At 43.0% G+C, this 23,091-nt stretch overlaps 1 protein-coding gene across 1 annotated transcript in view; it reads right to left on the bottom strand.

The window, feature by feature from the left end:
• Positions 1-6: 6 nt before the first annotated feature.
• Positions 7-23,091, bottom strand: part of GOLM1 (golgi membrane protein 1) — a 56,734-nt gene continuing 33,649 nt past the window's right edge. The window contains 5 exon segments of the mRNA XM_053205193.1: positions 7-2,235; positions 8,889-9,002; positions 10,488-10,755; positions 11,436-11,606; positions 16,218-16,347. Coding sequence (XP_053061168.1) covers positions 2,159-2,235; positions 8,889-9,002; positions 10,488-10,755; positions 11,436-11,606; positions 16,218-16,347 — 760 coding nt within the window. The 3' untranslated portion in view covers positions 7-2,158.

Raw genomic sequence — 23,091 nt, 5'->3', positions numbered from 1 at the left:
ACAGACTTAACAGGGATTGGTTTATTTCTCAAATCCATCACATGAAAGTACATTATGTGCAGTGCTTACACTTCAGGAAATCTGATTGAGTCTTGCGTAGGGAATCTGCAGTCCCATCTGTAGAAAAAAGATGAATCCTCACACTCCTGTCTACATGCCATTTTGAGTATAGAGGAAAAGGTGTGAATTTAAAAGTTCGCACCTATTAAAAATGGGAATAGGTGATTTAATTTTGGCTGAAACCAAAAAACCGAAGTGTAGGGGATTTGAGATCTACTTATTACACAGGTTTTTGTTTAAAACCACAACACATCTATGAATCGTTGCCTTGCAATAGGTGCCTGCATGATCTCAAGGTAAGCCAGGGGTAATAAAGCATGACTGTCTGGAGAAACAGCTCACAGGACACCCCTCCTGAACAAATGGCCTTTGGAGCCTCAGCACATGAAGATGGAATCAGTGTGGTTATTTTTTTTTATTTATATTCATGTCCCAGCTCAGTCCACAAAAGGTTTAATAAGGCAAATCACCACCCTTAATCCAGTTTGCAAGCTGATTCTTCAGGGACCCAGTAGGGCATGAAGGGAAAACAAAGCAATTGGACTAACAGTCCTTTATTTCTCAGAACTCTATGCACACTGATTAAACGTGAAATGAAGAGACTTTATTAATTATTGAAAAAGCAAAACTATCAGCCCTAAGGCTAAGACACAAAGGGAAGTTGGACAAGGACTTAGATAAGACCTTACAAAGCTGTGTTTAACACCCTTCTTTGCCTTTTCCAGGTGGAAGAGTTTAATCTTAGTGATTAACAAGATATCCTACGTGAGTAACATTCACATTGGAGATCTTAACCTGAATGCAAACCAGGTCCTGCCTTCAGGGTCTGCCAGGGGTATGGGGAGTCCAGACCAGCTGAGGGGCCGGTGTCCAGCTTGCCAGCTGTCTGGCCTGCAGGGCTCTAACTTCTCTGGGCCCCCATTTCCTAATAAGCATCACCACCCACTTGCCCTTTAGAGGGCCTGAGAGTCACACAAGTGTGACTCTGCCAGTCATTCGTAAGTGGCAAGAGCCTATTTACCAGAAATACTGAGAAGCAGCTCAATGTGAATTAGGATTAGTCCTTTTCAAATTAACATTGATTTTTAAATCACTTTTTAAAATAGTCCTCTACTATGAGCCAAACATATAGACTGCCAAAAACAACTTGCGTTTCTCCAGCCTTTCTAAACTTTCCATCTGTGTAACAACTGTATATACCCTTAAGCGTCAGCTTCCTGTCCTCCTGTAGTGAACGGGCAGTCTGTCCACAGCAAACACGCCACCGTGTGCCTTGCTGCCCTCCATGCTCTGCCACAGCCCCAGGATCAGCTCTGCTGCTGCCCCTGTAGTGGCAAAAGTCAATCCGTTTGTGGCTCTTGGTAATACGGACTTCTTAGAGACAATTTTGCTTTGCCCACACATAACTAAGCAAAGTAAGAACACAAATGTTCAAATTATAAGTCACTTAGAAGCATTTTTGTACATTAATGACAAAGGTTATACAAGTGGTCTTTTAAAAATTTCTCACAAAATGTCTCTGTCTACAGACTTGTTTAAAACTGTTGGTAGTGATGTTTGCATTAACAGTTTTGCGCTCTAGGCCACAGAATGAACCCGAAGTGAGCGCATGACAACATAAACCAGTAATCATTCATTGCTGATCGGGGAGAACAGAAATACCAGGCTGGTACCTGCTGCTCAGCACAGCATGTGATGGGGACACCAGAGGTACCAGAGAAGAATGCCCAGGTGTGGTGGGTCGTCTTGGTGTCAGAAGACAGACTCTTCCTACAGGCTCTGATTGTTTTCAGCAAAGTTACATTCCAGAAGAAGTGCCACTGTCACCATACTTGCAGGAAACCGTGGGTTCTATTTTTGGTGTTGATCTTCTCTTACCTATCAGCTGACAAACTGACACCATGGTACACACTTCAAAAATACCCCCCAAAAACCACCTAACAGATCATTTTCCTACATAAAATACATATTAAAACTCCACAACAATCATCTTTAGATGTGTATTTTACTTAGTACATTTCATAGTATTCAACCCCTCATAAATATTTTGTAGTGATCTCTGTTCAATCCTGACATCAAGTACAGGATTCCAATCGATTCAGAGTGTGTGATTCCTCTTTTCATGCTGATCAAGTAAATTTATCATGTCTCCTTTCTGATTTTCAGCATTAAGAACTAAAAAAGAAAAAAAAAACCACACATAATATTCTGATATTAAAACATTTAGGAAAACCAGCCAGGCAGGCTGCATTTGACCCAAGTGTCCAGAAATTGCCTCATCAAGAAGACAGCATCTCCCATGGCAATATCATGGGGCACTGCATTCCCAATCAAGGACAGCAGAGCAAAGAGGCTACAGGTCTGGCCACAAAGGTGCCATGAAATAAAGCCATCAAATAAAAACTCCCTATTTAAAATAGTGAAATAATGCCCCCATTGCCCTCTAAAATGGACAATACAAAATGTACTAACATTTTTTTGATATCACAACCCTTGTGTGTTGCTCACATCCCTTTTGTGAAACTGACAGGAAGCCCGACGCAGGCACTGCAGTGCATCTACTGCCACCCCCCACCCCCGTCAGCTCTACTGCAAAGTCTTCCCTTTACAGAGCCGAAGCCCAAAGCCTCCCTGTAGCTCGACTGTCCTTGCTCTATCCCCTGACACACAAAGGACAAGAAAAGACCTCACAAAATCTAAAACCACCATGCTGACTTACAACTACTACATATTAAACGGTGATTTGCTTAAATGAATTAAATGGCTGCCTTGAATTAGTAACTGTCTTTTAAAGTTCTCTATTCAGAGTGCCTGTGTGGCTCAGTTAAGCATCTGACTTCAGCTCAGGTCATGATCTCACAGTTCCTGAGTTCAAGCCCCACGTCGGGCTCTATGCTGACAGCTTGGAGTCTGGAGCCTGTTTCGGATTCTGTGTCTGTGTGTGTCTCTCTCTGCCCCTCCCCCGTTCTCTCTCTCAAAAATAAAACATTTAAAAAAACTTTTTAAATTAAAAAAAAGTTCTCAAAGCTGGAAGGAATGCCTTTTTCTAACCTCCCTGGAGTCAGCAGGGTCTGAAAACTAATGATATGATGGTGATAATTCTTCAACTTAAAAGAGCTGACAGAGCATTTTTCTCTGCCTCTGTCCTCACTTTGTTGGAGCACCTGAGTGTAGGGGATGAAAGCCCAAAGCTTCACTGCAAAGCCAGACATTTAGGACACTACTGATTTAAAAGGATGGTGAAAGAGGTGTAAGGCAGTAACCACACCAGAAAAGGTGTGCAATCCTCCAAGGACTGAGGTGCAACCAATGATAAGGAACAGAAAAATTGGCTTTGTACTTGCTTAAAATTCTGACTTGCTAATATGTTCATGTTCTGCACTAAATCGCCTACACAGTCTGAAAATAACTTAAAAATCAAGTTAGGATTCCCATTTCTAGAACCCTCAATTCTACCAACTATAGTCACTGATGCTGGATTAAATATGAAAAGATATTTTAAAGAAGCACTGTTGAATCAAACCCAAATTGGGGGACTTTCTACCAAATAACTCGCTACAACACTTCAAAAACTATCAACGTCGTAAATGATGAAGACAAATGGTTTGGGGTTAAAGGACCCAAGGAGGTATGACAATAAATGCAGTGTTTAATCCTGGATTTAGATCTTGGACCAGAAAAGTGGTATTAGTTGGACACTTCACTACATTAGAATAATAGCATTGTGTCAGTATTAATGTCTTCATTATAAGATGTTAACATTTGGGAAACCTGGGTGAAGGGTATATACTATTTTAAATTATTTTTAAGTTAGAAAGTTAAATTTTAAGATACTACAATGCATCGTCTATAATAAAAAAAAAAAAGGAATAAATAAAAGGGAATCTGGGGCACCTGGGTGGCTCAGTCAGTTAAGCATTCAACTCGATTTCAGCTCAGGTTGTTGTGATCTCATGGTCATGAGATGGAGCTCCGCCTAGGACTCCATGCTGAGTGTGGAGCCTACTTGGGATTCTCCCTCTCTGTGCCCCTCTCTCACTCTCTCTCAACATAAATAAACATTAAAAAAAGAAGAAGGAATCTATGAGGCCAAAAATGAAGTAAAAGTTAGAACTCCTAAAGGTAATAAGCATCAAAGCTACACCTGCCCTGAGGACTTCTGAAGCCTGAAGACTCCGGGCTTCTCCCTTCATAGCATCAAAAGATGCAGAGGAACAAAACATAAAGATGAGGACTGCACTCAAGGCAGCAAGTCCAGAAGCAGACCCGTATATAAAACTGAAACTCCCAAATGCTCATGTCCTTGGTTTAAAGGTAATGGAAAAGTGGTGCAGTGAAAATGGGCAACAAGAAAACCTAAGTGATTAGAATACGGGACTTCTTAATCGAGACGACCATGCAAGTGTATAATTTGAACTCAATTTTCCTATGTGAAACAAAATCCGAAGAGAATTTACTGAAGTGGTAGTGAGTCTGTAACCCTCCTTGAGGCTAATAGAGGTGAATGATCTCTAGTGCAATACTACTCTAACTCAGTCCCCTGAGACTTCCTACAGATAAAGTTCCCAGGAAACTAGCTCACAGTTAAAAAGCACAAAACACAAGGAAACAAGCTATCATGAGGACAATCTGCAGAAACAAAAGAAATACCCATAAGGTTTTCAGACACTGCAATTGGAAAACATGGTATAGAAAACTTGGGAAATTATATTTATATATATTTTTTAATGTTTGTTTATTTTTGAGAGAGATAGCATGAGTGGGGGAGGGGCAGAGAGAGGAGACACAGAAATCTGAAGCAGGCTCTAAGCTGTCAGCACAGAGCCCGACACAGGGCTTGAACTCATGAACTGCAAGATCATGACCTGAGCTGAAGTTGAATGCTTAACTGACTGAGCCACCCAGGTGCCCCAAAACTCAGATATATTTAAAGAAATAAAAGATGTTTGAAAATAGGAGCAAGGAATAAGAATACTTAGAAATGAAAGCAAAGCATGAATTAAAGAACAGAGAAGGCATAGCTGAAGGAAAAATTGGTGAACTAGAAGGAAAAATTGGTGAACTCAGATTTCTGAGGAAATCATTCTGAATGCAGGGTAGAGAGGCAGAAATGGGTAACAGGACGGGCGCCTGGGTGGCTCAGTCAGTTAAGTGTCTGACTTCAGCTGAGGTCATGATCTCACAGTTCATGAGTTTGAGCCCCGCATCAGGCTCTGTGCTGACAGCTCAGAGCCTGAAGCCTGCTTCACGTTCTGTGTCTCCTCCTCTCTGCCCCTCCCCTACTCACGCTCTCTTACTCTCTCAAAAATAAACAAACATTAAATAAATTTAAAGAAAAAGAAATGGGTAATATGAAAAAGGGAGTAAGAGACAAGAAAAGAATGGTAAGGTCTTTTTTTTTTTAATATGATAGATTTTTTTTTTTAGGTTTATTTATTTTGAGAGAGGGTAGGGGAGGGGCAGAGGGACAGAAAGAAAATCCTAAGCAGGCTCCACACTATCAGCACCAAGCCTGATGCAGGGTTCAATCTCGTGATCTTTGAGATCATGACCTGAGCCAAAATCCAAGAGCTAGACACTTAACTAACTGAGCCACCCAGTTCCCCAGGATCTAACATTTCTGACCAGAGTTAAAGAAGGAAAATGGGAAGTATTATTCAAAGAGATCTTGACTGAGATGTTCCAGAAGGACTAGCTGTTACACTTAGAACATAGTGGTACAGTGTGAGTAAGCTGAGAAACCAATGGAACAAAAAGACCAAAAAGTAGATCTGAGTACAAATGGAAATCTATTTGGTAAAGGTAGTGCCTCAAATCACTAGCCTTGAGATGGTGTTGGGCCAAATGAACGGCTCTTCGGACAAAGAAAATTGGACCCAAACTTGTGCCACATACTTGAATACATTTGATGTTAATCAAATGAATCGGAGATCTAAATGTAAAATATAAAACCAGATGATCCTGGAAAGACAGTGGCAACAGTGACACAGTTTTTGAATCTCTGGGTCCCCACATGAAGCCACTACATTAAAAAACTCAAAAACCACAGATATTCACAGCAAGAGTAGATGACAAGGAATCCTGCAGACCCCAAAACACAGGCAGAGACAAACAGCAGCAGACAGTGTCTAGAAAAAAAATGGGAGCAATGGAGCACCTGATGGACCTGAGAAGAGGAGAAAAGAACCCCAAATAGGCAACACATTTACACCAGAAAGTACTGGGCCAATGTACAAACTGCAGCTTGAAGCAAGAGGGTTTCTGCCACCCCCACAGCAGGTGACCACAAAGTGGCCATGGCAAAGACGAGGGGGCTGGGGGAGGCTGAGCCCCACAAACTTCTGAAACTCATCTGCTAAGGCTCCTTCCCACATAGAGCCCCACGAGCAAAAAAAAAAAAAAAGAAAACTCAGAGAGCTGAGTGTGAAGGAGAGCAGAGGCTGAGTAGGGACAAGGGACCTGAAAAGCGGATAAAAGTGGGGAAGGTCCCACTAGTCAAAGAAGATGGGACAACTTGAACTTCAAAAAGAATAATAAATACAACTGAATGAAACCCATCAAAATAGGTTTAAATCCATTAAGTTTGTATATTTAAAATCATCACCTTCAAAGGATAACAGGAAAAATAATTCGTTATTGTGAAAATTGATAAATAAAAAGAAGCATTTATCCTACGTTCTATGCCTAAAACCACTGACTTGCCTATTTATAAAAATATCCCAATCAACCAATGAAATAGAAATGGTTCAATTAGAACACCACCACCAAAGAATTAAGGAAGGCACTGAACATCAACTGATCCTTCCATCACAAAACAAAGACATTACTTGCCTCCTGATGAAAGAACATACCACCGCCTACCATGTTACCACAGGCTTGAACTCAAACACAGTCTTATCAAGCCTCTGGATATCAGCTGCCAATTTACAGGAAACAGAGCAGAAATAAGAACATACTAAGTTGTACTATGAATATGTAACCAGCACTGTATAGACTGTGGAAAACTCCAGGGCAAATGGAGGAAAGGAATGGAAGGGGAAGCTGTAGACTGAGAGAGACTTAAAGATGTATCAATTCTAAGAAAATGGGAAAAACTAAATTACGGTGTTCAGGGAGACCCACTTGAGCAATAAACCCATTAGCAACTCAAGAAAACGCTTACTAGATGTGGGGAATAAGTTTAAGAATTCTCGGAGTTTGCACCAATAGGTTAACAAAGCTTAGGGCGGAAAGCCGCCACAGGACGAAAGCGCTCATCGTAGAACAAAGCACAGAGCGGAAAGCCACTTCCACAGAAAGAAAGTCTGTTCGAAAACAGGTAGAGGCGGAAAGCCATGGCAGCAGGGCAGAAATGCCCAGGGTTAGTCATTAAGTAAAACAAAGCACAGGGTGCAAAGCCGCCACAGGGTGAAAATGCCCAGAGCTAATTAGTGAGAAAAATACCTTGTTGACCCTGAGGTAGCATGCTCTGTCTTAGCCCCTAGAAAAGCTAAGATAAATAGACATAGCACCTGGTGCCTGCCATAAACAGCCATCTGCTCAGCACTGGGATTTTGTTTTGTATTGACCCAAACCCCTAACACCACATATCTCACACCCGAGTTAATGATCACTGTTTCATTGTCTCTTTCTGCACGTACATCATGTTTGTAAGCCTTCTGATCCTAACAAAAACAGAGCAAGGACCCTTTCTCAGGGTTCTTGTTTCCTCCTGGACATTAGCCTCTCTCGTATTCAATTCTGCATCCACTCTCTTGTGGGACAAGAGAGAACTCCAGACTCAAAAGTCTGCGACGACTAGAAAGATCAAGATAGGGGATAAGTCTAGGGGATGGGGAGAAGGGGGAGGGGAGGACATAAAAGATTTTAAAAGTCATATGACAGAAAGACACTATACAAAACCAAAAATCAAACTGGGAATAAGTATTTGCAACTGACATCATGGATAAAGGGCAATCTCCCTAGCATATAAAAGAACTCTGAAAAACTAAGAAAGGAAACACCAAGAATCTGACAGAAAAATGAATTTTAAAAAAGGGAACCAAGGAAGCACAGGATACTAAAACAAGAGTATGTGGCTGGAGGGATCCTTCAAGAACAGGAGGTAAAAGATGTGAGGGGTGACAGGGTCAAGAAAGCCACCAGTAGACGGGGTGTCCAATGGATGCTAAAGCCACACCATTTCAAAGCATCCCCCTCAAGTGACAAAGGGAAGATGGACCTTCACGATGTCAAGACCTGGCAGGCAGTGCTGTCAACAAACCAGTATGTGCCTCCCGGTGTGAAACAAGAAGAGCACATACAGCTACAAGATGTCCAACTGGAATCCAATCACAAGCCAATGGACAAATCCAGAATCTGATACATCCCACTGCCCTGCGTCCTTTAAAAATTCAAAATAATAACACAAAGTGCCACTATAAAAAGCTGCTTGGAAGTACTGTGCAGACAGTGAGGCCTTTTGACTGTTGCTACAGAGTGATCAAGTGGTGACCTTCCACTTGCTACAGAGTGATCAAGTGGTGACCCTTCCTCTGTCAGGAAACCCCTAGAAGTCACGAAGACAAATGCTCCAGCTGATACCCGAGGGCTTTGGCCCCCTGAACATGCAGATTTTCTGAAAGGTCTTCATCTTGGGCTTCTCTGCCATCCCCTCCCTCCACTGCACGATGTTTAAAGGCTTCTGAAGAAAAGAAAGTCTCCTTCAAATGATGGATTACTTACAACAGTAATGTTGGGACACATTGTTTAGTCACTGCCAAAGTGAAGGACCACAAGGGGAAATGCAAGGCGAACCTCCCCACCCCCGCCTCCACTACACTTCTTACCATTCAGATTTCTGTCATTCCCTGCAAGGGCTGCCTGCTTGTCTGTTTCCAATTCTGCCTCATTTTCGTCCATGTTGTAGTCCTCCTCTCCTCCCAGCTTCTGCTGGTTTCTCCCTGCAAACAAGCACAGGCACAGAGCACACAACCCACATCATTTCTCTCTCGAGGCCATAGGGGCACCCGAGCCCAGGAACTGGGGTTTTCCAGGTGACAGCTTAATGATCTGGTCTTTCTGCGACCTCTCGGGAGGCAGGGAGGACTTGTGTGCCTGCTGCCCGAACAAACAGCAGGTACGAGGTCTCTACTTATGTTCTGTCCAATTAAACCATGGCCCTTAACACAGGACAGTACTCAGGGCTGGAACTGAGGAACCTAATGAATTAAACCCATATTCCAGTTTTCTGAAGAGACAATCCACTCAAGGTTAAAGGAAGGCACCACTGTTGCTGGAAACAACAGGTTTCTAGTTAATGACGGCACCTCCACAGAAGGGCTGGTGACTCTGACAGAAGGAAATAGAGCAGCTACTGGGAGTCGAAGGATGGCTTTTTCCATCCTGCCTACACAATTCAACTATTCATCACTTAGGTCAGCCCCACAGAGAACAACCAGAAAAGATCAGGACAAAATGCGTTCAAGAGACACGTTCGTAGGGTTTCACGTGAATGTCTCATATACACATATTGATAGACTTCACTCTGGTATGCTTCCCTCTGCTCACTGCCTGACATGGAAGTGAAGCACATGCCTTTGGCCCCTGCCACTTTCTTGTACAATCAGGTCACTACAAATGCCCCAGGACGACGTGTATCCTGCAAGCCCTGCGGGACCTCGAACCAATCTTCAGCTGTTACGCTTCACGGCCAGTCTGAAACCTGAGAGCCACTGGGTCGGCTCCCTGACTTTCCTTTTCTTTTTAATTCTTCAACTGCACCCTCGTAAGAGCACATTCCTCAGAAAGAGAAACTTGAATACAAATTCGATCGATAGAACATCAAGGTAATTTTCACAAACAAGCACATTCCCACTCCTGTTAGTTTAGTGGGTCTTCTCTTCCTAAGTGTTCCTGGCTCAGTGGGGAGTGAAGTCTTCCACACTACTTTTAGGGACCCAAGTACACCCCAGGATACTGTGCTGATCTCCATTTCCCACAGTTTTGTGTGCCTTTAAAGAAAAGTCAACGAAACCAGAGACGGAGGAGTCACGTGTCACTTTGCTGCAATGCTCACATCAGCACGAAACCCCCTCTACCCAGTCATCCCTCCCTCCCCAGGGCACCCACCGGTGGCAACACCACACCACATGAGGCTGCGGAAGACGCAGGCCAGGCGCGTAGTCCAGCGTGGGCTACGTTCACAAGGCACCTAGCACCCACGTCAGGCCTTCCCCTGAGACGCGCCCCCCCACCGACTCCCTGTGAACCTGTAACTGGTGCGAGCACACAGCTCTTCCCTCCCGCCTCCCACTCGGTAAGACACCCAAGGAATGAGACCAGCGGATGGCAAACTGCTGTTCGGGAAGCTTCCTAGGGGCCCCTCCAGTGTCAGGGGATGGTTGGTGGAAAGGAGTCTGCGGACTCCCACAGAGCAGCTCACGCACCTTCCTCATCAGCATCCTGCTCCTCCTCCTGCCCGTCGGGGACGACCAGCTGGTCCCGCTCTAGGTCCTCGGTGTCCTGGTTCTCTGGGCTCTCCAGCAAGGCTGCTGGCGCCCGCGGGGTGTGACCCACCGCCTCCGCTCCCCCAGTGCCTCTTCCGCCTGCAGGCCTGTCTTCATCAGCCGCCTGCTCTGGGCCCGGCGGTGCTGGCGGCAGCCCCGGCCCGTCCCTCCGAAGAGCCTCCTCACCGACGGCCTGAATCTCGTTGGTCTCCTCTGTGCACAGAACACCGTTCACTTCAACCTCACCAGCATTTACTTTCATTGGAACAAAAACACAACCCCTCATACCACTCAGTTTCTGGAGCCTTCCCAGGGGCTGTGGCTAGGGGAGCAACTGGGTCATTTACTCTGTGACTCTGTAAAGACTCCAGGTGCCACTCAACCTGCAGCTCATCTTCAGATGCATGAGGAAGAGAGAAGTGCTTCAGGGAAAAAATTTGGACTCAGTTATCCTGATTACAGGGACAACCAACAAGCTGAGGTTATCTGATGGCAGTAACGGAGACAAGTACTTGGGAGTGGGCTGTGCCAGCCGCCACGGAGTCATTCCACAGGGACACAGCAACCCCTGGTTCCCAGTGACAGCTGCCCAGAACTCAGCCATCTCCCTGTAATCCCACAGTCCCGCTGATGTCCTCAATAAAGCACGGCCTGGGCCTCTCTTTACACAGCTGCCAAAGAACAAGGCACTTGGTTTACAGGGACGAGAGGTAAGAGAGGGAGGCGCCAATTCCAGGTGCCCACAGAGACTGTCACCTTCCTCCTGCAGCCCAAACCCAGCTCACCAACCGCCTCCAGCAGGGACACTCTGTCCTGAGGCCCCATGCACAAATATTGGACACGAGCTGTCATCACATGGCTTTGCAGAGGGCTTCCGTGTATAATTACCAAGCTTCACTCATCTTTCTCACCTCGTTTCAAATCCAAAGCCCCCTCAGAACTGGGGGCTGGTGTCTGGGGCTCGCCATCGCTGGGCACGTTTCCTTTCACTGGTGGCACCTCTGCCTGGGGCAGGTCGACTTCCTGTGGCCTGGGCTGAGGCTCGTCGGGGGCTCGGAGCTGAAACAGGAGCACAGGACGGCCAGGGGGCTCCGTGACCTTAACCTCACAACAATCCCAAGCAAGGAGTGGATGTCCTTCTGACAGTCAACACACTGAAACCTTGAGAAATGCTACGATATACACCGATCGTGCTCTACCAGCTGGCATAAATCCAAGCTCTGAGGTTAAGATCTCCCAGAAAGTATCTTCAATACTGTATTAACAAGTAGGCAGAAGACCAACAAGGACAAGGAAGACCCGAACACTATAAACCAACCACACCAGAATGACTTCTATAGAACACTGGCCTGACAAGAGCAAATCACATTCTTCAAATGCACATGGAACATTCTCAGGGAGAAACATACTTAGGCAACGAAACAATCCTCAACAAATTTGAAATGATCGGAGAACATGCTTTGTATGATGTCAATCACAATGGAATGCAATTATCAACGACGATAAAATTAGAGAAATTCACAAATATGTAGAAATGAGACAACACACTCCTGAATAACCAGTGGATCAAAGAGAAAACAATAAATGCAAACAAATACATAACATACCACACTTAAGGGACGCTGCTAAAGCAGTGCTTGGAGGGAAATTTACAGGCCTATATTAAGGGAAAAAAACAGAAAGATCTCAAAACAGTAATCTAATCTTCTACCTTAAAATACTGGAAAAAGAAGAGCAAACTAAACCTAAAACAAGGAAGGACATAATAAAGGTCAGAGCAGGAATTAAGAAATATAGAATAGAAAAACAACAGAAAACATGCATGAAATCAAAGTGAATTCTTTGAAAAGAACAAAATTGACAAGCCTTTAGCTAGACTAAACAAGAAAAAGAGAAAACTCAAATTACTAAAATCAAAAATAAAATAAATGCAAGTAAAATATTAGACCTTACACAAAAATATTAGAAAGGAATACTGTGGGGCGCCTGGGTGGCGCAGTCGGTTAAGCGTCCGACTTCAGCCAGGTCACGATCTTGCGGTCCGTGGGTTCGAGCCCCGCGTCAGGCTCTGGGCTGATGGCTCAGAGCCTGGAGCCTGTTTCCGATTCTGTGTCTCCCTCTCTCTCTGCCCCTCCCCCATTCATGCTCTGTCTCTCTCTGTCCCAAAAATAAATAAACGTTGGAAAAAAAAAAAAATCTTAAAAAAAAAAAAAAAAGGAATACTGTGAACAACTGCATGTCAACTTTGAGGACTTAGATGACATCAGACAAGTTCCTAGAACAATACAAACTACCGAAACTGACTCAAGAAGTAGGAAATGTGAGTGGACTTACAACAAGACATTGAATTAGTAATTTTAAAATGTCCTCCAAAGAAAAGCCCAAGCCCAGATGACTTCACTAGTGAATTCTAGCAAACATTTAAAGTATCAATACCAGCTCTTCACAAACTCCTCCAAAAAATAAGAGAAAGGAATACTCCCCAACTCATTCTATGAAACAAATATTACCTGAAACCAAAACCAAAGACAAGAAAACTACAGACCAATATCTCTTAAGAATACAGACACCAAAATCCTTAACAAAATACTGGCAAAATCAAATCTAGCAACATATAAAAGGATTATATACCATGACCAAGTGGGATAAATCCCATGAATGTAAGGTTAAACATACAAAAATCATTCAGTGTAATATATCAACATAAAGGACAAAAGAACACATGATCATCTTAATAGATTCAAAAAAAAAAAACTGACAAAAATCCAATGCCTCTTCTGGATAAAAACACTCAACAAATTAAGAACAGAAGGGAACTTATTCAGGTTGATAAACTCCATCTATGAAAACACACAGCTAACATCAGACTTAATGATAAAAACCAAATGGTTTCTCTCCATGATCAAGAACAGGGATGTCTGCCCTTCCACCTCTGTTTAGCACTGCCCTAGCCAGGGCAACTAGGCAATAAAAAGAAATAAAAGGCATCCAGACTGGGAAGGAAAATGTACAACTATCTCTCTTTTTTGGTGACATAATATTGTACACAGAAAATCCAAAGGAATCACACACCAACAAATAATATTAGAATAAAGAAGTTCAGCAAGGCTGCAATATGATATATATCAATATAGAACAGTGAATTGTATTCCTATACACTAGCAATGAGTAAGACAATAAAATTTAAACAATTCTATTTATGATAGCATAAAAGATACAAATAAACTGAACAAAAAAAAGTGCAAGACTTCTGTAAACTACAAAACATTGTTTGAAAGAGATTTTTACACTTGATCTTAGTCAAAAGGTTGAGAAGCAATGTTTGAAAGAGATTTTTAAAGGACTTAATTAAATGGAAAGACATCCCACATTCATAGAACAAAAGATGTCCTTTGTTGTTAAGATGGCAATACTTCCAAGCTGATCTACAGAGTCACTGTAATCTCAGTCAAAATCTCATCCAACTTTGTTGAAGAAATTGACAAGCAGATCCTAAAATTCATATGGAAAGTCAACCAACAAAGAGGAGTCAAAATAGTCTTTAAAAAGAACAATGTTGGATGATTCATCACTTCCTGACTTCAAAGCTTACTACAAAGCTACAGTAATCATGGTGGTATGGTAATGACATACGGGACAAACAGACCAATGGAACAGAACTGAGAGTCCACAAATAAACCCTCATATTTATAGTAAATTGATTCTCAACAAAGGTGCCATGGCAATTCGGTGGAAGAAAGAATTGTTTTTTCAAAAAAGGTGCCAAGAGACAACTGGATATTGACACGCAAAAGAATAAATTTGGACCCCTACCTCACACCATATACATAAAATTAACTCAAAATGGATCACAGGACTAAATGTAGGAGCTAAGAACTATAAAACTGTTAGAAGAAATTATAAATCTTCATGACCTTGGGATAGGAAGCAACAGAATAACAAACTGGACTTCGTCAAAACTAAAAACTTTTATATTTCAATGAACATCATGAAGAAAGTGAAAAAATAACTCATATAACGGGAAAAAATATTTGCAAGTCATATAGCTGGTATCTCTCTATATATACATATATACGTGTGTGTGCATATATATATATATATATATATGCATACACGTGTGTATGTATATACATACATAAAGAACTCCTACAACTCAATTATAAAATAACTCAATCAGAGGTATCTGGATGGCTCAGTCAGTTGAGCATCCGACTTCAGCTCATGTCATGATCTCATGGTTTGTGAGTTCGAGTCCCACATTGGGCTAGCTGCTATCAGCACAGAGCCCACTTCAGATCCTCTGTTCCCCTCTCTCCCTGCCTCTCTCCTGCTTGGTGTGTGTCTGTCTCTCTCTCTCAGTAATAATAATAATAATAATAATAATAATAATAATAAAACATTAAAAAAACTCAATTAAAAAATGGGCAAAGGATCTGAATAGACATTTCTCCAAGAAAGATATACAAATGGCCAATAAAACACAAGAAAAGATGCTCAATGTTAGTTATTATGGAAATGCAAATACAAACCACAATGAGATAGGACTCCACACCCGCAGGGATGGCTATAATGACAACAACAGATAATAACCAGAGTTGGCAAGGATGTGGAGAAATCGGAACCCTCAAATTGCTGGTGAAAATGTAAAAGAGTGTGATTGTTTTTTGAAAACAGTCTGGCAGTTTCTCATTAAACACTGAGTTACCATATGACCCAGCAATTACACTCCTGGGTATATACCTAAGAGAAATGAAAACTTAGGTCCACACAAAAATGTCTACATGAATGTTCACAGCAGCATTATTCATAATAAGCCAAAAACTAGAAATAACCCAAATCCCCATCAATTGACAAATGAATCAACAAAGTGTGGTGCACACACACGATATTATTCAGCCATAAACAGGAATGAAGTATACATACATGCAAACACATGGACGAACCTTGAAAGCATTATGCTAAGTGAAAGGATGTAGACACAAATGGCCACATATTATATGATTCTACTGACATGAAATGTCCATATAAAGCAAATCTATGGAAACAAAGTAGATTAATGGTTTTCTAGGGATGAGATGGGGAGCTAACAATTATGGGTTTATTTGGGGGTAATGAAAATGTTCTAAAATTTACTGTAATGGTTGCACAACTTTTGAATATACTAAAAACCAATGAATTGTGACTGTTACATGGGTGAATGTATGGAATGAAAATTACCTCTCAATAAAACGGTTATATTTAAAACTAACAAGCAAAGATATCCTGAAGGCTTCGAGCAGCAGCTTCGTGGGCCAAACTTCACGCACCCTGCCAACATGGGCTCCCGGCCCCCCTACTGACCAGCTGGCGCAGAGGCCACAGTATTTAACCATCTCCATGAGCCTCAGGGCCTTCAAAACAGAACAACAGCAACTCTCTCCCAGGGTGGCTATGGAGTCACCCTGGTAAAGTCACCCTGGTAAAGCCCTGAGCACGGGGTCGGGTCAGAGCCCGGCATACCCGGTCAGAGTCCCAGTGTCCAGAGACAAGGCTGGTATGTCTCAGGGAGCCAAACCTACCAGGGACGGCAAAGGTAACAGCAAATCAGACAGCAGATAAGGGAAGTGAATGTCTGAACTGAGGGGAGGAAAGCCTTCTGGAAATTCTGGACAGAACAAAAACGAGGATTACCTGCTGGCCTTGGTCCTTTTTTTCATTCAGGTCCCTGGAAGCGACAGCTTCATTTCCCTTTTTGGTGACTTCTTCTATTCGCTCCTCACACTGCTCCTTCACCTCTTTCATCTGATTGATGCACTGGCTCCTTTGGTGAAAGAAAGCAAAAAAAAGAAAAGACAAATATTTAGGGATGTGTCTATACACCAAGTGTTTCCTGCCATGACCATGGAATCCACTGTGTCAATAAGAGACAGAGCTCATCGTTTTCCTGCTTCCAGCTCTGTATCTCAAGAGCATACGTAAGGCAGGGCAACATGTGTGTTTCACTTATTAAGTGGCAAGAAAACTAGTTGACTGAAACTCACTAAAAATTTGTCACACTGTTCTAAAACAAGTGAATTTTATTGGTTAGAAAAAAAAGTATTTTAAAAAATACAATCTGTGTTGTGGCGCCTGGGTGGCTCAGCTGGTTGAGTGTCTGACTCTTGATTTCAGTTCAGGTCATGATCCCAGGGTTGTGGAATCAAGTCCTACATTGGGCTCCATGTTGAGTGTGGGGCCTACTTGGGATATTCTCATTCTCTCTCTCTCTCTCTCTCTGCCCCTCTCCCTGACTCATGCTTTCTCTAAAATAAGTTAAAATTAAAAATATATATACAACCTGAGATATAGTAAGAAATACATACATTTGGTCTTGTCCCCAGCTATTAGCTCAGAGCACCTAAAAGTCCTTAATTTCCTGAGTAATAGGAGAGTCTTCTGTTAGTCAAAGGGAGTCTCTCTGGACCAGACCTCAGATTATGCTAATTCGATGGCTCATGAAGCCTTAGGATGGGGGCTGGTGGCCAGAGGAAACAATCCCATGATTATAGGGTTGGACTTTCAGCCCCACCCCCATCCTCCAGGGAATGGGGAAAGTAGAGATGGAGTTCAACCATGCGACCAATGATTTAATCAATTGTGCCTATGTAATAAAACCTCCAATAAAATCTCTGGGTGATGAGGCTTGGCAAGCTTCCCAGCTGGTGAACATACCAATGTACTAGAAAGGTAGCACCGAATTCCACTAGGAAAGGAGCTGTCTCCCCCACAAATGCCCTAAAACCAAGTCTCTACCATATAACTTGTTCCTGAGTTACATCCTTTATAATAAAACTGCAGTAGTACATACAGCACATGCTTGAGGAGTTCTGTGAATCATTCTAGAGAATCATCAACCCTGAGCAGTACAGGAAGCAGAGTTCAGGTGGCCTGGGGACACTCAGAACTTGTGGGTGTCATGTGAAGAGGGGAGAGTCTTGGGACCAAAGCCCGTTGTAACCTGTGGGGTTTGTGCTAACTCTGGACAGTGTCAAAATCCAACTGGACTTCCGCTTCCGGAAAGATGGAATAGATGTATTTTTCCCTAGACCTCCCATTAAGCACAACTAAAAACCCTGGGCATTGTATTTAAAACAAACATAAGAGGACTGAACAGTAGAGAGAAGAAGGCAGACTGGCCAGGGACCTCGGATCCACAGAACACCATGGTGGTGTCACTGGAGAGCACGTGGGAAGACTGTGTTTCCACCCACACCTGACAGGAACGCATCCTCTCCCCATGGGGTGATGTCAGAGGGTGTCCGTGAAGAGTCCAAGCCTTCTTGTGTGAGTCCCAGGCAGCAAGAAGAAACGAAGAGGAAAGGGAAAGGAGAGGAGGGTGTGGTGGACTGTCCTCATCTTCAGAAGCCTTCCCACACTACCACTACCTTTCCCCACTGGCCAGAATGTAGTCACTGGGCCATACTTAACTGAAAGGAGGGTTAGGAATGCAGAATTACATTGGGGGATAAAAAATAACAGATTTAGAGAGGCAATGGCCAGTCTTTTCCATAACAGTTTCAAAAATATTTTGAGCCACAAAATATTAATGACTGCATACAGTCCCAAGTTGAGAACATATTCAATTATATACTATTATATTAACTTAAAAGGGTTAGAATTGGAGACACCAGCATGAATTCATGCTTGGTTTAATATGAATACAGCTGGAAACATACAGAAACATTTATCAATGTCTGCATATAACCCAAGTTAGTACACACACACACAGGTCTCTCTACTCTGTAGCTGATAGGGCCCAGAAACACCACCACCCCAGCAGCAACAAACACACCCAGTCCCCAGATCTTGGCTTCTTAGCACCACTCTCCAACTAAAAAGCAACCAGGAGCTCCTCAGAGAAATGGTTGATTGAGTGATTCTAGGATACACAGAAGATGAGTCTGGAGCGTCTTCTGGTGCCAGAATGTCACGGAGTGCTCAAAAAGGGGGCGGGGCACACTGCTGGGAGTATGATCAAAACTGGAACAATGTGAGCAAAAAATAAATAAAATAGTAGTGGATTATAAAATAGATATTCCTAAGTCCACGCTGATATAAATAATAGATATGTAAGAAGAAGGGCCAGATCTCCTGTGCAGGAAAATTTCAAATAGCTTATGTAGACACCCTGCCCTTAGGGGAAATGGAGCGTAACACCCCAATCTTCAAGTGTAGGCTATGCACACTGACTTCCTAAGACGGCAGCACAGAGGGCGAGGTAACAGTAAGTTTACGGTGAAGAAGCCTGATAGACCCCACCACGGTAAGGTAAAGATTAACAAGAGTGACAAGCCCTATGGACAGTAAGTCCCCTTGATACCAGGCTGATGGAAGCAGCACTTTACTTCGGTGGCCTTCCCCTGGAAATGTGTTGCCCCAGTTTAACCATGAGAAAAACACCAGATAAAGCCCAACTGGAAATTGTTCTACAAAATACCTGACCAGTATTCCTATCAATATTATAAAAAGTAAGTCTGAGAAACTGTCATAGGAAAGAGGACTCTAAGGAAACATGGTGAATAAATGTTAATGGGGGATCCTGGAAAAGAAAAAGGACATCAGGGATAAACTGAGGAAACGCGGATGAAGTATGAACCTTAGTTAATAATGTATCCACACTGGCTAATTGTGACAAGTACACCACATCCATGTAGGAGTGTTAACAATACAGAAAATGGCTCTGCGGTTTACAGGAACTCTCTGTGGCAACGATGTAAGCCTAAAACTGTTCCAAAATTGAAGATTTATTTTTAAAAAATAAAAATAAAAATGAACTGAGCTGGAGGACACCCACCCAGCTGGTGTCAGAGAGTTGTTGTTGGAACATATAATCTAATTCAGACTGAGCCCCTATTTAGCTAAGACATTCTGAAGCATCACAGTTAGCTTTCTGCATAGGATTTATTTTCAGAGTATCTTGTGTGTCAGGGTTGAAAAGTGATGGGAGAATTACCCACTTGTACAAATAAGGAAGCTGGGAGGTGACACTGACCAGAGCCAGAGGACAGAAAGTGACAAGACTGAACCCAGAAGGGACTTGGGGTTTCCTGGCTCTGTGCCAGACCTCTATGACACGGCCACCTCTTCTGAGTCACAGGCCTTTCAGAGCCAGGTATGGGTGCACTTAGCCTGGAACTCCTGTAATGTGCCCTTCAGTTCAAAGGACTGAGTGGCTCTCAATGACCCACAGGGAGAGAAGGGCATCAATGAAAGCCAGACTTCCTGACCTTGGACAGCTTACAGAACAAGAGAAGGCTTGTTGAAAAATTCATTTAAATAAAATTCTTACAACCACACGAGTCCCCGGTGGTAGACCAGTAGCTTCAACACAGAGAACAAAAAGAGGTATCTCTGTCCTCAAAGTACTAACCATTCCAATTCACTGTTATCAGATGTTATCCCAGAAGCAAGTGAACAGGTGCACAGCCATTCCTGAGCCTTTAAAAACCTACCAATGGGAAACAATGTACTGTTTTCACCTGCTCTCAGCCCTGCCAAAATCAAGTACAAAGAGCCTCTCTCTCCCAGCTTTGTGGATGAAGGTCAGCTTTCCACATTCCAGCTCAACAGCATTAAGGGAACAACCTCAGATTGAAGCTCCAATTCTAAGTCGCAGGTCATATGGACTGTGACAGTGTTACTTCCTGAAGGCCTCGGGTAAGCTTGCTCTTCCACGCATGTGGTGAACATTCAGTCATTAACTAGAGCTAAAAGGAGAGACACACAGGACTCAACCACCAGTGATTATTGTTAACGGGTGGAGTCGCTGTAAATGGAATGTACACGGTACAGGGATCTATCAAGGCAGGTCGCCCGATCATCCAGGGCACTGATCATCCGACTGGTGCTGTTGCATTCCAGCAGTAGCTTTTGCAAACTATTTCCTCATGGCATGGAGATGAGATGACAAGCAGTTCATGTGAGAAAGCAACCCTAAGTGCTCTGGGGAGAGAGCCTGCAAAGCAGTGTGGATCAATACAGTGATCACTTAGTGATGTCTGCCACAGGTGCAGGCGTGAGAAGTGGGGATGCGGGCCGCCTCTGATCCTAAAGAAAGAATATTAACTTGTGTATCAGGAACCCTGGCCTTGCTGTCGGCTTTTTCACTGCCAGGACTGCCTTCTATAAAAGGTTTAGGCCAGACAGGGTGTCTTCACAGGGGGTGAAGGTATGCTTCAGGTGTCCCATGAACTGAATGCACAACTTTGAATATATGGCTCACAAGGTGCCTGTAACTTTTTATCAGATTCTCAGAATGGGTCTGTATTTCAAAGAAATTAAGAATAACTCATTCTAGCTACCAGCATTCCACAAACGTCATCCCCACGAAACCTGCTGTATCTGGGACAAGGCTCTGGGCACAACCACTGCAATATATGAGGTCAGCTAGAAAGAGCTGCAATCTAGCTTCCGACCTCCTAAGAGAAAAAGAGTGAGGCCAGCACCCATAGCCATTGTGCTCACTGTCTGCTCCTCCATGGGGAGCAGAGCTGCCCTCCCCGTTTCCTGGGCCTGGCTGATTTCTGATTTCCGGCTGGGCCAACCTCATCTGGGTCAACATTTATCAAGTGAGGCCATTAATGGCTTATCCTATTTCAATCAATGGATGGAAAATGTGCATTAGGGTATCTTTTAAGGATGAATAATAAGACTGGGGCAGTCTTCACTTCTGTCTGAATGCATCTTGTTGATTACTAGCCTAACTCAGGGTTTCTCTGCTGAGCACTACTAGTGTTTGGGGCCAGAAAAAAGATGCTGTTGTGGGGCCCGCCCTGTGCATCATAGGAGGCTCAGCATCAGGTCCTCGGACATTGCCAAAGGTCTCCTGGGAGCAGAATCGCCATCTAAAATTAAGAACCACTGGCCTAGCTGAGTAAGTTTCCATACGTGTATTTTTTAATGTGTATTTATTTTCAGAGAGGGAGAAAGAAAAAGAGAGAGAGAGAGAGAATCTCAAGCAGGCTTTGCACCATCAGCACAAAGCCCAATTCAGGGCTCAATCCCATGAACCATGAGATTGTGACCTGAGCTGAAATCGAGAGTCAGATGCTTAACTGACTGAGCCACCCAGGCAACCCATATGCATATTTTCGAATTATGTTTCCTTTGTATTGACTGTTGGTGCAGGTCCTCTGAATATTTACGTAGTTGGGGCTTCCTGGTTTTAGTTTAGTTGGTTTTAGTTTAGTTTAGTTGGTTTTAAAGTGATCAGGAAAAAATTGCTTTGTGGGGGGGACAATCTTTCGGAAGGACTTCAGAATCCTAAAGAGGGCAGCGGTGTGAAGAACCTTATTCAGAAGGCAACTTGGCAATTTATAAAACACTAAATCTACAGATGAGTCCTTTTTAGAAGGAAATAATCCAAAATAATAATTTTTTAAAGTTATATGTATTGATGTCAAGCTTGTTATAACAACCAAAACTTAGAAGTAACCTAAATATCCAAACAGGCAAATCGTGAATTAAATTTGGTGCCCCCACATCATAGAATATTAACCAGCCATTTTTAACGATACAACATTTTGGAGCAGTACAGACTTTTATTTATACCTAATGCAAGTAAGTGGAAAAAATGATTTTAAAATGCTACTGGTGACTACAATTACGTGAAAAATTTGTATGACCTCGAACACGGACTAGGGAGAAGTCAGCAAATGGAAGAGAGGACCAGGCTCCTAGGTGGCTAGTTGCCTGTGAATCCCAGACCCCCTGTACTGGCATTATTCTGCCTTTATGGGGAAAAAATACACAGACTACAACTTACTCTCCAGTCTCTAAGTTGGTTTATACTATCCTACTATGGGGTCTAGCTAACTTTCTAGAAGTTCATCATTTTGTTGTGATCATAAAAATACTCTGAGAAGTAAAAGTGTAGGGTTTTTGTATGCAATGGAAGTCATCTGCTTAAAACAGACTGTCGTAACTGGAGACGGGACAGACAGCACGGGGGCTGTGGTGACTAATACCGTACTGTACTGTATGCCTAGAACTTGCCGAGAGTGAAGATTGTAAGTGTTCTCACCACACACACACACACACAGAAGGATGAGGACTCGTTAACTAGCTTGATTTGGGACATCATTTCACAAGGTACAGGCATATCAAAATATCACACTTTATTCCTTACATTCACATAATGATCATACTTCAGTAAAGCTGAAAAATAAAAGTACTCCATTGTCACTGCAGAAATTCAGAAAGACACTAAAATCTCACAGAAACAGAATGTCCACAATGCCGACACCTAGAAACAAATCACTGATACCATGCCAAAGTGCCATTCAGTCTAGGAGATGGACTTGGGACACATCTGAGCACTTCAGGAAAATGTTTTTAAAGACTTTCAATTATTAACCACCAGTACGCCTGCACTTTAAAACTTAATGTAACTTCACAAAGTATGTTGATAAGGGGGTGCCTGGGTGGCGCAGTCGGTTAAGCCAACTCCTGGTTTCTGCTCAGGTCATGAGCTCACAGTTTGTGGGTTCGCTCCCCGGGCCTCCTCAGGATTCTCTCTCTCCCTCTC

This window comes from Acinonyx jubatus, chromosome D4 (assembly GCF_027475565.1).
Source record: "Acinonyx jubatus isolate Ajub_Pintada_27869175 chromosome D4, VMU_Ajub_asm_v1.0, whole genome shotgun sequence".
NCBI lineage: Eukaryota > Metazoa > Chordata > Mammalia > Carnivora > Felidae > Acinonyx > Acinonyx jubatus.
The sequence above is the reverse complement of the archived record's forward strand: the minus strand, read 5'-3'. Positions and strand labels throughout refer to the sequence as shown.